We start from the raw sequence: 12,450 nt of genomic DNA, 5'->3' as shown, positions 1-12,450 counted from the left end.
GATAGGGTAATGTACAACTGGCAAGCGAACTAACCATTCGGTCATTCATTTTTTTCTCAAAGATATTAAAAAAAAGTCTTCCTTTTAAAAGTAGTTTGCTCATTTGAATAGGGCTGGCGCGTTCGCATTTTCGACTTGGACGTGACCCTCGCCTTCTCCGTCCATCTGTTCAATTGTATATCCTTTTGTGTGATCGGCACAAGGGCCGCAAGGACGATGGTACGAGGTGGAAAGGCGTGAAGCTGTAAAGCGGTAAACCCGCGCAGCAGCATACATACCAGGGAATGACGGTGTGACCTTGGAGGGGGAGCACCTGTTCGACGGTATATCCCCAACAAGCGCCTATTGCTACGCCCAGCACATACGCAGTACAATTGCTTAAAACCCTGGCAGGTGTTCGGGCCGCTTCCTCCCTCGGCTACGTTTGTGGAGATTACCTAGCTTTGCACGTGCTGTGCTGTTCATTTACCCCATCGAAAAATTTTTTTTTTTAAAATGCAGTCCATACGCCGTGCCAAAATGAGAGAAAAAAAAATAAAAACGGCACGAACGGGTGAAATGAGGCGTGCAGAGTCGCCAAATAAAACGTGAAGTTAACTGCCCGGAAGTGTTCCAAACGTGAGAAGCCACTTAAAAATTGCTTCGAAATGGGTTTTTGCCAACTTGGGGCATGTCAATGTTTTCCCTCCGATATAATGTGTATGCCATGTTCGGCAGCTATTTTTGACTTTGTTGCAAATTTTTTCCTTCCCGAATGGGTGGAGAAATTTTCGGCAGATCGTCCCCCAGGTTATCTACGTACGGGGTTAGATGAAGCATGTCGTCGTGCTGTATTGCCGTGTGTCCATCTGTACTGTTACTTAACCGGTCGTTCGGTTTGTTGCTTCGTGGGAGGCTCGCCATTTCGCAGTTGACACATGCATACATGCGTGAGAACATGTGTATGTTGGCCCCCCATGCAACACAAATGAGGCAATTCCCAACATGGGGAAGTAACCCCCTTTTTGTCCGTCCCGATAATAACCCCAAAAGGATTGCAAATGTATCAACACCGTAATATGTCCCTTTTGGAAAATCTTCCGTATTGTTCACTTTCACCTGAACGGTTCATATTTTTTTTTTTTTTTTTAAACCAGCTAGCTAATTTTTGCACTCCAATGGGATTTTTCGACACATCCATCCAGTTTTTGCAAACATAAAGACGCATTTGAAAAAAGCAGCGTTGTAAGATCGTCTATACATTTTTTCTGTTTTTGAAAAAATGTGGATAAACGCAGGTGTGTGGCGAGCGGCCAGAATGCTCAAGCGCGGTTGCGCATAAAAAGAAAGAGCACCCCCATACATAATCACCACCAGTAACGTACATATAAATATGTACATACAACGCCTCATGCGTTGCGGTAGTGTCCTTGCGCCCCTTGGTGCCACCGCCCAAACGAGGTCGTCCTCTACATCCCCATTTCGAACTTTGCCACAAAGGGGAAATAAGAATACTACAATGGAATTTAGCAGAATTGATCAAAAAATAGGCTTCTTTTTTTTTTTTTTTTTTTTGCATTTCTTCACAAATTGAAAGGTCCAACAACGTGGGAAATGCTCACATGAATCTCCATAAATATGTTGTACGTATAACCACCACTGAGTGGCAACCCCAAGGGCGCCGTCACTTGATTCGATTAAAAGAGAAGCAGCTTGCGAACAAAAAAAAAAAAAGGGACCCAAATACTACATGCATAATTAAAATGCCAACGGTTGTACATGACAGGTTTTTCTACCCTCCTTTGGCGAAAAGAAAAAAAAAAAAATTGAAAAACGATTAAGTGAAACACATTGCCCTTCGTAACACCATCTGATGATTGAACAGGTGAGGAAAAACGCACGCTTTGCCCCCCTCGTGATTTGCTTCCTATTTTTGCCACTTCAGTTTAGCAAAAAATGGAAGAACTTCCCAAATGTGCATTTGTTCAGCTTCCTTCTGGGCATATTGCTCAATGGAATGCTCGAAATAAAAATTGACGACAGGAAGTATGTAGACTGGGTTGTGCAAGGGGTACTGTCTTACTCGTTATGCATATCCCTCATGATGACTTTTTCGTGCATGAAAAAGAAGGTAATTGTGTGTGAGCGGCGTGAAGACGGAAAACGTGAAACTGCTTGCACAGAGGAGGAAAAAAAGAAAAAAAAATCCTTGTACAATTTACTAATTCGCAGCAGCAGGTTTGCGCCGTTTGGCATTGCTTTTATGTTCGGCGCTATAGGGACACTCATCGGAGGAGTCACTTCTTACCACTTAACGAAAAGGTTCTTTTTGCAAGAGGACACAAAGGAGAGTGAAGAACGTTTGCGGAAAAACACCAGCTGCTTCGTTGCTACGTACATCGGTGGTTACATAAATTTTGTGGAGGTCTCCGACCTGTTAGCGGTAAACATATTGGAAAGAAACAGCATGTTCATATTAGACGATTTGTTTACCAATCTGTTTCTTGTCACTTTGCCCTTATGGAAACATGTTGTCCTTTTTTTCTCTCTCCACGGGGAGGAGCCTGAACCGCTCAACAACAGTGAATGTGTCTCGAAAAAAAATGGAAGTGCAATGAAGCTATCTGATGAACAGAGGGAGGCAAAGAACAAAGAAGAAATAACGCACCTCTTGTGTGATTCACCACGGTACGCATCATACGGGTCGTTCGCAAATGATGAAGACTGGCCATTACCCCTAGGAGAGGACCACCAGGTAAAGCACCATCAGGTGTACTTTTTACCCCCATTGCTGTGCAAATGCCTATGTGACTGCGTATCCATCATGCTCATAATAGGACTGAGCACAAAAGTGCTGAGCGACTACGAGTTCATCTATCAGTTTGTCACTTCCTATATCCCGGCTGAAAAATTCAAAACGTACATTTTATTTGCACTTACCTTTGGCTACCTATTCTGCCTGGATTACATTGCACACATTATGGCCAGCCGGATAACGAGACGCACAAAAAGAGCAGCAGTTTTTATCACACATATTTATTTCAGGGCTACAGAGTACTACTCAACCGTGTTGCACCTTTTAACAGTTTACTATTTGTCCCTTTCGGGAATGTCCATTGATGTGAGCGTTCTATGTAACACTGTAAAACCGCTAACCATATTGGTGGTATGCCTACTTGTTACCCATTTAATTTGTGTGTTTTCCTTTTCGTCCATGTTTAACGTGGTTACCAAATGGTCTCGCCTGGTTTTACATGTAGACGAAGTTTTGCTAGCCATCAATGCAAATGTCGGGGGACCCAGTACTGCTGCGCTCATGTCTGATGTATTGGGCAGACCTGATTTGGCCTTTGCCGCCACCTTCTGGGGTGTCTTTGGTTACTTCGTGGCCACGCACGCGGCGATGGGTATATACGCACTTTTGTAAAAGTTTACACGCGCGAGTTGCCACTTGTCAGTTGTCACTTTGCCCTTGTGTCTGAAGATATGCCACGAACATTACGTACATGTGTCCGCCCAACCATTTTGCCAACTCGCGCTTTCAACAAATAAACTCAAATTAATTCTACGATGAAAACGAAGACAAATATGAGGAGTGTCCATTTTTTCACCTGAACAGTCATAATTTTTTCACGAAGGAGCTAGCCAAAATGGATAATTAAAACGTTTTTTTACAAAAGCGCAAAAACGTTTTAATTACCTGAACAAGGTGGCTAGAAAAAAAAAAAAAAAAAAAGGCAATTTTGTGTGTGCATTTGTGTGCGTGTGTAGGGAAGAAGCTGTTCGCATGGGAGATGGCGATGTCCGCATAAAAAGCGAAAGTGAACCTAAGAAAGAGCAGTAAAATGGCTGCATAAATAGCGAAAGTGAACACAAGAAGAATGATGAAATGGCCACAAAAAAAGGAACGGTTTCCTCAGGGGAAAGACACCGACTGACAGAATCGTTCTGCCGGTAGACGGACGAGGCAACGTCGTTCAACTCCTGCATTCACTTCACACGCTCGGAAAAAAAACGCACAATAGGATATTAAACGGGAAGTGAATTTTTTCCCATGTAAAAGCGGAAAAATGTAAAAATTAAAAATAAACCTTAAAAAATAAAAATAAAGAATAAATTGTAGCAAAAAAAAAAAATGTGTTAAAATATAGCAAACTCGTTTTTGGAAAACTTTTCCAAAATACGAATTCGCAGCGCGACCTGCCGAACGACGTTGCGTCTGTTCACAAATTATTTTCGCGCGAATTCAGGCGTCCTTGAACCGCCTTCAAGGTTCGCCCATTGTCTACAGGGTGCACTTGTGCGTACGTAAATATATACACGTATATGTACCTGTACACATGTGCGCACACGCAGACTGACCATCTCCTCTTGCGCGAATTAATTGATTTTCCCCTCCACTTTTACTCATTGTTCCGTATCAGACGCTTTTAAAGAGATGCGCCCTTTGGCGAGCTCTACGTCTGCTTTGAAAGGCCGCTCAAGTTGTCACATCAACGGCTACGCCAGTACCCATTTTAACGGCCACTTTTAATTGTCCTTTTTAACAGCCACTTTTAATTGTCCTCTTTAATCCCGCTGCGCAACTGAACCCACGAGCGAATCCCACGAGCCTCGTGATACGCAGCGCGCATACATTTGTACTTACCCCAATTTGTCTTCTCTTTTAAATTACCTTTTCACATTAAAACGACACCGCCTTTTAAAGTTGTCTCGTCTTTTTTTCCCCCACTAAAACCCTGTTACCTGCCTCACGCGAATTGTTTTGCACATGCTAGCGCTTACCAGTGATAATAGCAGACGTCAGTAGGCATAAAAGACGCACCGATAGTGCTGCATCTATAATATCAACGTGGACGCACCACTAAAACCCACATTCCACCCAACCGAACAAATGAGAAAGAAAAAAAGGAGCAGCGAGGGGAAGGTGTGGACGGATGCACTGAACAACCTGGAGGAGGTGCATCAGAACAAGTACAGCCTAACGAAGGACACACTTCACGAAAGAGCTCGACCCGAACCAGAAATCATAGAACACGTATTAGAAGAACTAGAAAATAAAATAAGGTTCTATTTTAAGCTATACAAAATAGAAAAAGAAAAAAGAACCGATTGTGAGAAGAAAAATTATTATTTGCATGCACAGTTGAACGAGACTTACACGACATTGCAGAAGAACAAACTCTACACGGATAAGTTAGAAAGCAAGTTGGAAAACATTAAAGAGAATCAGAGCTCGTTAATAGACACAGTTAGACGTATTGATCTTTTATACATACAGCTAGACACCCTGGTACAGTCGTTCTCTGGTGTTTGCACACAAGTAGCAGCGGAGGTCAATGCCTACGGGATCAACACGAACAGTAAGAGGAACACCATCAAGACATTACTGGATTATATCTACCCATGTAGAACTCTTGACCCTCGCATTAATTCACTCTACGGAGTGTTGTATTATGGATCCATTGGGTTACTGAAGGATGGAAAATTTATCAGTCCTCCAGTTCCTCCTATTCCTCCGGTGGTGCCGTCTGAAGGGGACGGCTGGCTACCCCCCTCGAGGTATGCCCCCCACAATGAGGTTGTCCCGACCGATTCTCACCAAAGGAGCAGTCACTTGGATGCTCAGACCCGGGGTGGAAGCATCTCAGATTCGATGCAGCGAAGTGGAAGTGCCTTCAACAGGGAAATCTCCAAGGAAAACTATGCCGATGACGCGCTCTTCTCCAGGTATGTCCAGGAAGAACAAAGCAAACAGGTAAGAAGCGAGCATGATATGAATAGGCCAAGTTACAGCCAACTTATCCCTCAGGACTTACAAGGATTCTGTATCAAAATTGGATTCCTAGAAATTAGCTACAAGAAGGAAAACGCAAGAATTATCTGCGTCGTCCGATACGACAGTGAGACGACTACCTCTGCAATTCAGAACACGAAGAGAGTAACCAAACCAAGGGACATGAATGGACGTGGAAATGGAGGCAAATATATTTTTAACATAGACTACACAATAAATTTAACTTCATTGCCACAAAAAGACACAGGACACATCCCCAGTTTTATGATAGATGTACACGACGTGAATGGGAAGGCACTCATTGGCACATCTATGTGTTCTTTCATTAGTGAGAAAACTCTAGTGAGAGACGCATCATGGGATATTTATTCAAGGGTTGCAAATTCCAAACCGGAGATAATAGGAAAAATGCATGTGTCTGTGTTTCCTTCTCCGGAGGATTCGTTCCTTCCAGCTGAAATGTTTAGGAAAGCCAGGCAGCAGTCGATGGTGGATGCTCCGTATGGGGAAGGCAATCCAAACGATGCTCCCTCCGGGGAGGATCGGAAGGTGGAGAGCAGCGCCAAAGTGACCTTTCAGAAGAGCGCCCTTCTGAGCAAGGTTATCGAGGAAAGGGATCCACCGTCACAGATGCATGTGAAGCCGCAGGAACAGCCTCCTGTGCAGTCGAATGTGAAACCGCTGTCTGCTAAGAATGCAGGAAAGGGGACGACCCTCCTTCAGAGGGGAAATAAGGTCACCTTCAAGCCGTACACCCCGAAGAATGGCGACTCGGGTAAGTCAGGCATCTACGTATACATTGCTGCAACGGGGCGATGAAACGTGAACCGTTCCCAATGAACAGCAATGCACACCAATGTGCATTCCCATTTTTACCACCCCTCCAGCAGCCCCCACGGCGGACGCCAACAAGTCCAGCTCCGATGTGAAGGGAAGCACTCTCCAGAAGGAAGACTCCAAACGGATCAGCCTCAATCGAAAGAATGAAGACAGTAACAACAAGAGCGTCACCCCGGTTGGCAGTCAGAATAATCAGGAGGGAGAAAAGAACAGCACCGTTTCCCTAGTTCAGAGTCGAATAAAAAATCTAGCGAAACGGTTCGAGTCTAAGAATGGGGAGGATGGCAGCAGTGCTTCCACAACCCCCGCTGAGGGGAGTGTCAGCAAGCTGGGAGGTCCTTTGAAGAAAGGTCTACCTGTCTCGAGCAGTAAGGGAGCTAGTGTCCCCGAGGCGAAAAAGGGGGAACCACAGGGAGAGCAAAAGGCCCAACAAACGGTCAAACAAACGGTCGAACAGACGGTCGAAAAAACGGCAGAGCAAGCAGCTGCCAAAACGACAGAACAAAAGGACGCGTTAGAGAAGGGTCCAGTCGGCTTGAAGAAGATCTCCCCACTGGGGAAGGACGGAATCATGAAGATTAAGTTGCCTTTGCCGGGAAAGAAAAATTTCGCAAAGAAAGCGGACCCGGTAACCTCTGCAAAAGGTGACACAGCAGCACTAGCAAAAAATGACCCAGTAACCTCTACAAAAAATGACCCCTTAGACGCAGCAAAAAGTGACGCCGGACCCCCTGCAAAGAGCGACCCCACAGACGAAGCAAAAAAGGACAGCAACCTGAAGGACAACAACGTCGCCAGTAAGGCGATAAAACCAGTTCTGAAAATAAAAGTAGAACCCAAAAAAGAGAACCTAAACAAGCTGTTAAAAAAAATGTCTCTGAAGATACCCGTTGCATCTAAAGAGCAAGAAGACAAAGGTTCTGATGCTGCGAAGAAGGGCACCCCCAGTGAGAAGCAGACGGCGACAACCGCTCCAACTGCTCCAACTCCTACAACGGCTACAACTGCTGATCCGCCCAAAGAAGAATCCGAACTGACACAAACGGAAAAACGTTTGGAGAAAAAATTATCGATTAAGAATAAAGTTCTTTCCCTTTTGAAGATAAAGCCAGTGGGGGCCCCTTCGGCAATTTTGAAGAAGCCGGTTCCCAAGCCGGTGTCTGCTGCGCCAGCGGAGGTGGAATCACGTAAGGGGAACGCCTGTGGTGGTGCCAATCGTTCGGCCGCACCGTTGTAACGTATCGTGTTTATTCGTCCTCTTTACTTTCACCCCTTTTACTTCACCCCTTTTACTTTACCTCCTTCACTGCACCTACGCAGAGTCCAGCACAGACGGACCCGAACTGAAGAACCTACTCGAAAAGGCGAAAAAAAACGCCATCTTCATCGACAAGAATAAAGTCAACGTGAAAATAAACAAGAAGGTTGAAGTGAAAAGGGAAATAAAAAAGTTCGTGCCGAAGGTTAAGAACGTGGGCTGATCAGTGACAGGTTTGGAGAGTCGTCTGCACAACAGCAGCGTGGCTAACCCATTCCTACACATATATGTGCCTATTTTGTCTACACGTGTATTTGTTCACACGTGGCTGTGTTATTTTTCGGCGTTTGTGTGTAGGCCCTTTCGGTAGTATCGCATACCAGACCCTCCGTCGGTCGATGAGAGGTTGGAGTTTTTCCTCCAGTTGTTTGCTTTGCCCGTGCAGTATTTTATTATTTCGTCCAAGTGGGTTTTTTTTTTTTTTTTTTTTTTTCCTCCCAATGGGGGTTACTTTTCTTTTTTTTTTGTAAACATGTGCAGTCCTGAGTTGCTAACAACTGGCATGAATGTAGTGACATGGTGACGTAGTTACGTAGTTACGTGGTATTTGCCATTTGCCTTGTGCTTGGCCTTTTTTTTCGCCTCCTTTTGCCCCTTTTCCGTTTCGTTAATTTGGCTAAATGCAAAACTTGCTGGGGAATGTCCCCTTGGATAACACAGAGGGGAAAGGAACGCCCGCTTGTGCAGCTGAACTGTTCCCTCGAAGGTGCAACTATTAGATTTGCGACCCCAGGGGAGGGTGAACTCGCTTTTCTTAGCTGCTCATATAAACGGGTTACCCCACGAATTAGCTACACCACGCAGATGAGTCGAAACAGTGTGAGTGGCCCCGCCATGACGTACCAGGTGTACGTCCTAGCAATAATAGGCAAAGGAGATATACCCTTATACGAAGCAGACCTATCCATGAATGGAAAGAAGGACATTTCAGAACATCTGGCACAGTTTATAATTCACCAGTCGTTGGATTCTCTAGACGTCCTGGTATGGAAGAGCACAAGTCTTTTTTTAAAAACAGTAGATTCGTTTAACAGCTATTCCGTGTCAGCATACTGTACCACAGGACACATAAAGTTTCTACTCCTTCACAAGAACAAAAATGAGATAAGCAGTGGGGGTAGTAGTACAGGTGGACCCGCCATCTACGTCCCCTCAGATGAAAACATTCGATCCTTCTTCGAGGTCGTTCACGAAAATTACATTAAGGTGTTATTGAACCCATTGTATGAGCCCAACGGAATAATTACCAGTTCTCTGTTTGACCAGAATGTACGCTTGGCGGCGAAGCGCTTCCTATACGGTTGAAAGCGAGTGCCTTTGTGGGGGAAGGCACAACATCCCAAAGGGGGGGTAAATATATAGCATCACCGTGTTGTTGCATCACCCCGCTGTTGCGTTGCCGCGTCACCACGCTAGGCGTACCGAAACGCGTTGTTGTACAGATCCAGGGAGAAGGGGAAGGCCTTGTCGAAGGCGGCGAACAAAGTTGCAGACTCGGGGGGAACGCCCTGATCGAAGTAGGAGGCCCACTCCTCCCGAAGCATTTCCAGCAACTTGTGTTTCTCCTCCGTGGTGATGGAAAAGTCAAAGTGGCTCATGTTCCACTGCGGGTTGGGGAAGTTAGCCTTGAGTCGCTTCGTGAAGACGATGCTATCTGGGTTGAAAAAGTTGGCGAAGAAGAGGGGGAAAATGGAGCTGGCTGCGTTTAGTTTGTCTCCCTCGGTGTACCGACTCAGTTGGTCTTCCGTTCCTCCGACGTCATCTCCCATGTTGCATCCCATGTTGCCGCCCGTTTCCGCCACGTAGCTGTCCTGTTTCTCTTCCACATTGTCCCTCACTTCGCCCGCCGCTTCGCCGTTCGAACCGTCGACGGCCAAAAGGGCCTCCCCCGCTTTGCCACGCAACCCCCCAATCAAGCTCGTCAGAGCGCAAAACTGGTGGCTGAACAGATAAAACACATACCTAATTTTGTAGGCATTTTTCCCAATGTCCAGTGAAGTATCAATAGGGTTTTCAAAGCAGAGTCGGTTTCCCGGTTCGAACTCTCTACGCAGATATCTTGGCATGACATGTCCTAGGCCTCGCAAAACGGTGCAATTATAATCCACCTTATAGTCAATACTGTAGAAGCTAAAGAACTCGAGGAGCAATTTCACCAGGTAGCTGTTGTTGAAAACATTCCAGTCGAAGGTAGTAGGGTGGAGCTGTAAGAAATGCAAGACCATACAGCACAGAAGGAAAGAACCAATCCCACCTATGTAGGTCTCATTCAAATTTCTTGAGTTCAGAAAAAACTTTAACAGAATAACTAACGGTCTCAAATATACATATTTTTCCATTTTACTTTTTATAAAATCTGTTGTTTGTCTTGAAGAGAGTTGATTTGTACACACATCTACCTGAACCCCCGTTTCTTTATCCGTATATTTTAGAATCTTCACCCGTGCATCTTTTATTATTCTTATGTCTGCTACCATTTCTAGTTTGACTAAGGCGTACGAAATGGTTAGCAACGCATCGAGGTCGTCTAAAGGGATGTTTAGAAAACACACATCGAGGTCACTACCGGGGATAGACAATCCTGTAACGAACGACCCAAACGGTTGCATCGTAGCCTTTGGAAAAAGTGACTTCACCACGACTTCCAACTTTACCAACGATTTTTGTTTTAACAATTTTTCCTCCCTTGTTGGGGTTAACCATTCGAGGATGTAGAAGCAGGCATATTCTAAATAGCCCAGATAGTTGAAATTCCCCTTTTCTTGTCGAACCCTTTCCGTAAAACATTTCGTGAATACGTCGTCTGTGTAGAAAATGTGCCTCTCGTGATCGTAATGCACACGCAGCTTCTTCATCATGTAGCGGTAGTACTTTTTTTCCGACTCGGTCAGACTTTGGTAGTTTATTTTAAATTTGTGTAGCAGCATGATCCCGCTGTACTTTTTCCTTTCCCGCTTTGGCTGCTCGGGTACTCGGCCCTGTCCACTACTTCGAGGCGTTCTTCCCTCCCTCCCTATGGTAGACGCACTAGTTGCAGCGGTATTATTATCTGCCATTCCAGATGCTAACCTGGTCGACACTTGGCCATTCCCCCCGGGGGGGTGCGTCTCCATTTTGACCTTCCCTTCTTTTTTCCCCTTATCATGGGAAAGGTAATCCGTCGAGGAGGACCTTCCCGAGGATAGAGGATCTAACTGGTCTCCCTCATCAGAAGTGCCACCGCAACTGTTGCTTCGACTTTTGGCACTTCCTCCCGTTGCTGTCCACTTCATTGAAGTGTCCCCCTTATCTTCATCGTCACCCATAGTGGCGCTTTTCCCATTGTGGGTAATATTATCCTCATTGAATTTTCTTTTACCTTTTCGGTCTCCCTCGAATGAAGTTTCCCCCACGTTGTCACCAGGTTGAATTGGCCCTTCCGTATTGACCTCACTGTTTTGATTGTCTTCATTTGAGTTTTCACCTACAGGGGGGCCTTCACTAGGTACTTCTTCCTCTCCCCCTGTTTGGAGCTTCGTGTCTGCTTTGTTAGTCCTCCTCCTTTTGGAGCATTGCTCTCCTATTCTGGCAGAGGTGTGGTTCATGCCTCTGTAGCGCCCTTCCTCCCCATCGCCCCAAGGGGCAGATCCTTCCATCTTCCCCTTCGACGCATCCTCCTTCTCACCAAGGAGCGATATCACATTGGATGCCGCCTTCATCGGCTTGTTCACCCTGCTGTGCCTTTCTCTGTTTCGCTTCAGCACATTGTGCAGCTCCAGTTTGGCTCCCTTCACCTGCTCCGACTCCTCCTCATTTGGGAGGAAATAATACTCGAAGTCGTCCATGGGGGGGGCGCTGCATCCCAGCTGATAGGACTCTACAGAAGCTGAGAATAACCCCTAGGGCACGTCTGCCAACCCGCTCTCAGATGCTCACGACAGACCACATGCAACGTAGCAGCATACATGTATGTAGCATGCACTTTGAAAATATCCTCCTCTGATTGGCCAAGAGGATTTTTACGTATACCCTTACGACAGGTTAAACGTTTCGCCCATTTTATCTTTCATCTTTACGACGGTACGTTGTGCTTACTCCTGCTTTTGTGTTCTCCAACTTATTAGCATTTTAAAAGAAAACCTTTTTGTTTCGCTTTTTTGCGTTGTTTGATTTTTTTTTTTTTTTTTTTATTCCCGGAAGGGTTATATTTATGTTCCCCGTTTCGGTGCAAAAACGTCAAGCACCTTAAAAACGAGTTAGCCAAAAAAATACCAGAAAGGGGAAAAAAAATTATGAACAAGTCAGGTAAAAAGTGCGAAAAAAAAAAAAAAAAAAAAAAAATTCATCAATTGGGGAAATACAAAAAGGCGTAGTGAAAAAAACAACTGCGCGATTTGGCCAAGTGAAGAGTTGCCCCCTTTTTTACAACCGGTTCCGCATTGTAGAGGGCCGTTGCGTCGGGCAAATGTACAGTTGCAGTGGGGGCGAAGTTCTCCTAGAAGGAAGCATATAAAAGTAGTGCGATTACATTTTGGTT

The 12,450-nt window shown here is 45.3% G+C and overlaps 4 protein-coding genes across 4 annotated transcripts; 3 read left to right on the top strand and 1 right to left on the bottom strand.

Moving 5' to 3' along the window:
• Positions 1-1,852: 1,852 nt before the first annotated feature.
• PCOAH_00042660 (Uncharacterized protein) lies at positions 1,853-3,406 on the top strand (the record flags this gene model as incomplete). The annotated part of the gene is made up of 1 exon (XM_020061050.1): positions 1,853-3,406. The coding sequence occupies one exon, from the start codon at positions 1,853-1,855 to the stop codon at positions 3,404-3,406; it is 1,554 nt and encodes a 517-aa protein (XP_019916189.1).
• Positions 3,407-4,873: 1,467 nt separating this feature from the next.
• Positions 4,874-8,097, top strand: PCOAH_00042650 (Uncharacterized protein; the record flags this gene model as incomplete). Its single annotated transcript, XM_020061049.1, has 3 exons — positions 4,874-6,551; positions 6,667-7,803; positions 7,937-8,097. 3 exons carry the CDS (start codon positions 4,874-4,876, stop codon positions 8,095-8,097), a joined length of 2,976 nt encoding a protein of 991 aa, XP_019916951.1.
• A 641-nt stretch (positions 8,098-8,738) lies between these two features.
• Positions 8,739-9,239, top strand: PCOAH_00042640 (Uncharacterized protein; the record flags this gene model as incomplete). The annotated part of the gene is made up of 1 exon (XM_020061048.1): positions 8,739-9,239. One exon carries the CDS (start codon positions 8,739-8,741, stop codon positions 9,237-9,239), a length of 501 nt encoding a protein of 166 aa, XP_019916654.1.
• Positions 9,240-9,346: 107 nt separating this feature from the next.
• Positions 9,347-11,758, bottom strand: PCOAH_00042630 (Uncharacterized protein; the record flags this gene model as incomplete). The annotated part of the gene is made up of 1 exon (XM_020061047.1): positions 9,347-11,758. The coding sequence occupies one exon, from the start codon at positions 11,756-11,758 to the stop codon at positions 9,347-9,349; it is 2,412 nt and encodes an 803-aa protein (XP_019916365.1).
• Between the last annotated feature and the right edge of the window lie 692 nt (positions 11,759-12,450).

Source organism: Plasmodium coatneyi, chromosome 12 (assembly GCF_001680005.1).
Source record: "Plasmodium coatneyi strain Hackeri chromosome 12, complete sequence".
Taxonomy (NCBI): domain Eukaryota; phylum Apicomplexa; class Aconoidasida; order Haemosporida; family Plasmodiidae; genus Plasmodium; species Plasmodium coatneyi.
Note: the sequence above shows the minus strand (reverse complement) of the source record. Positions and strands in the feature narration are given on the sequence as shown.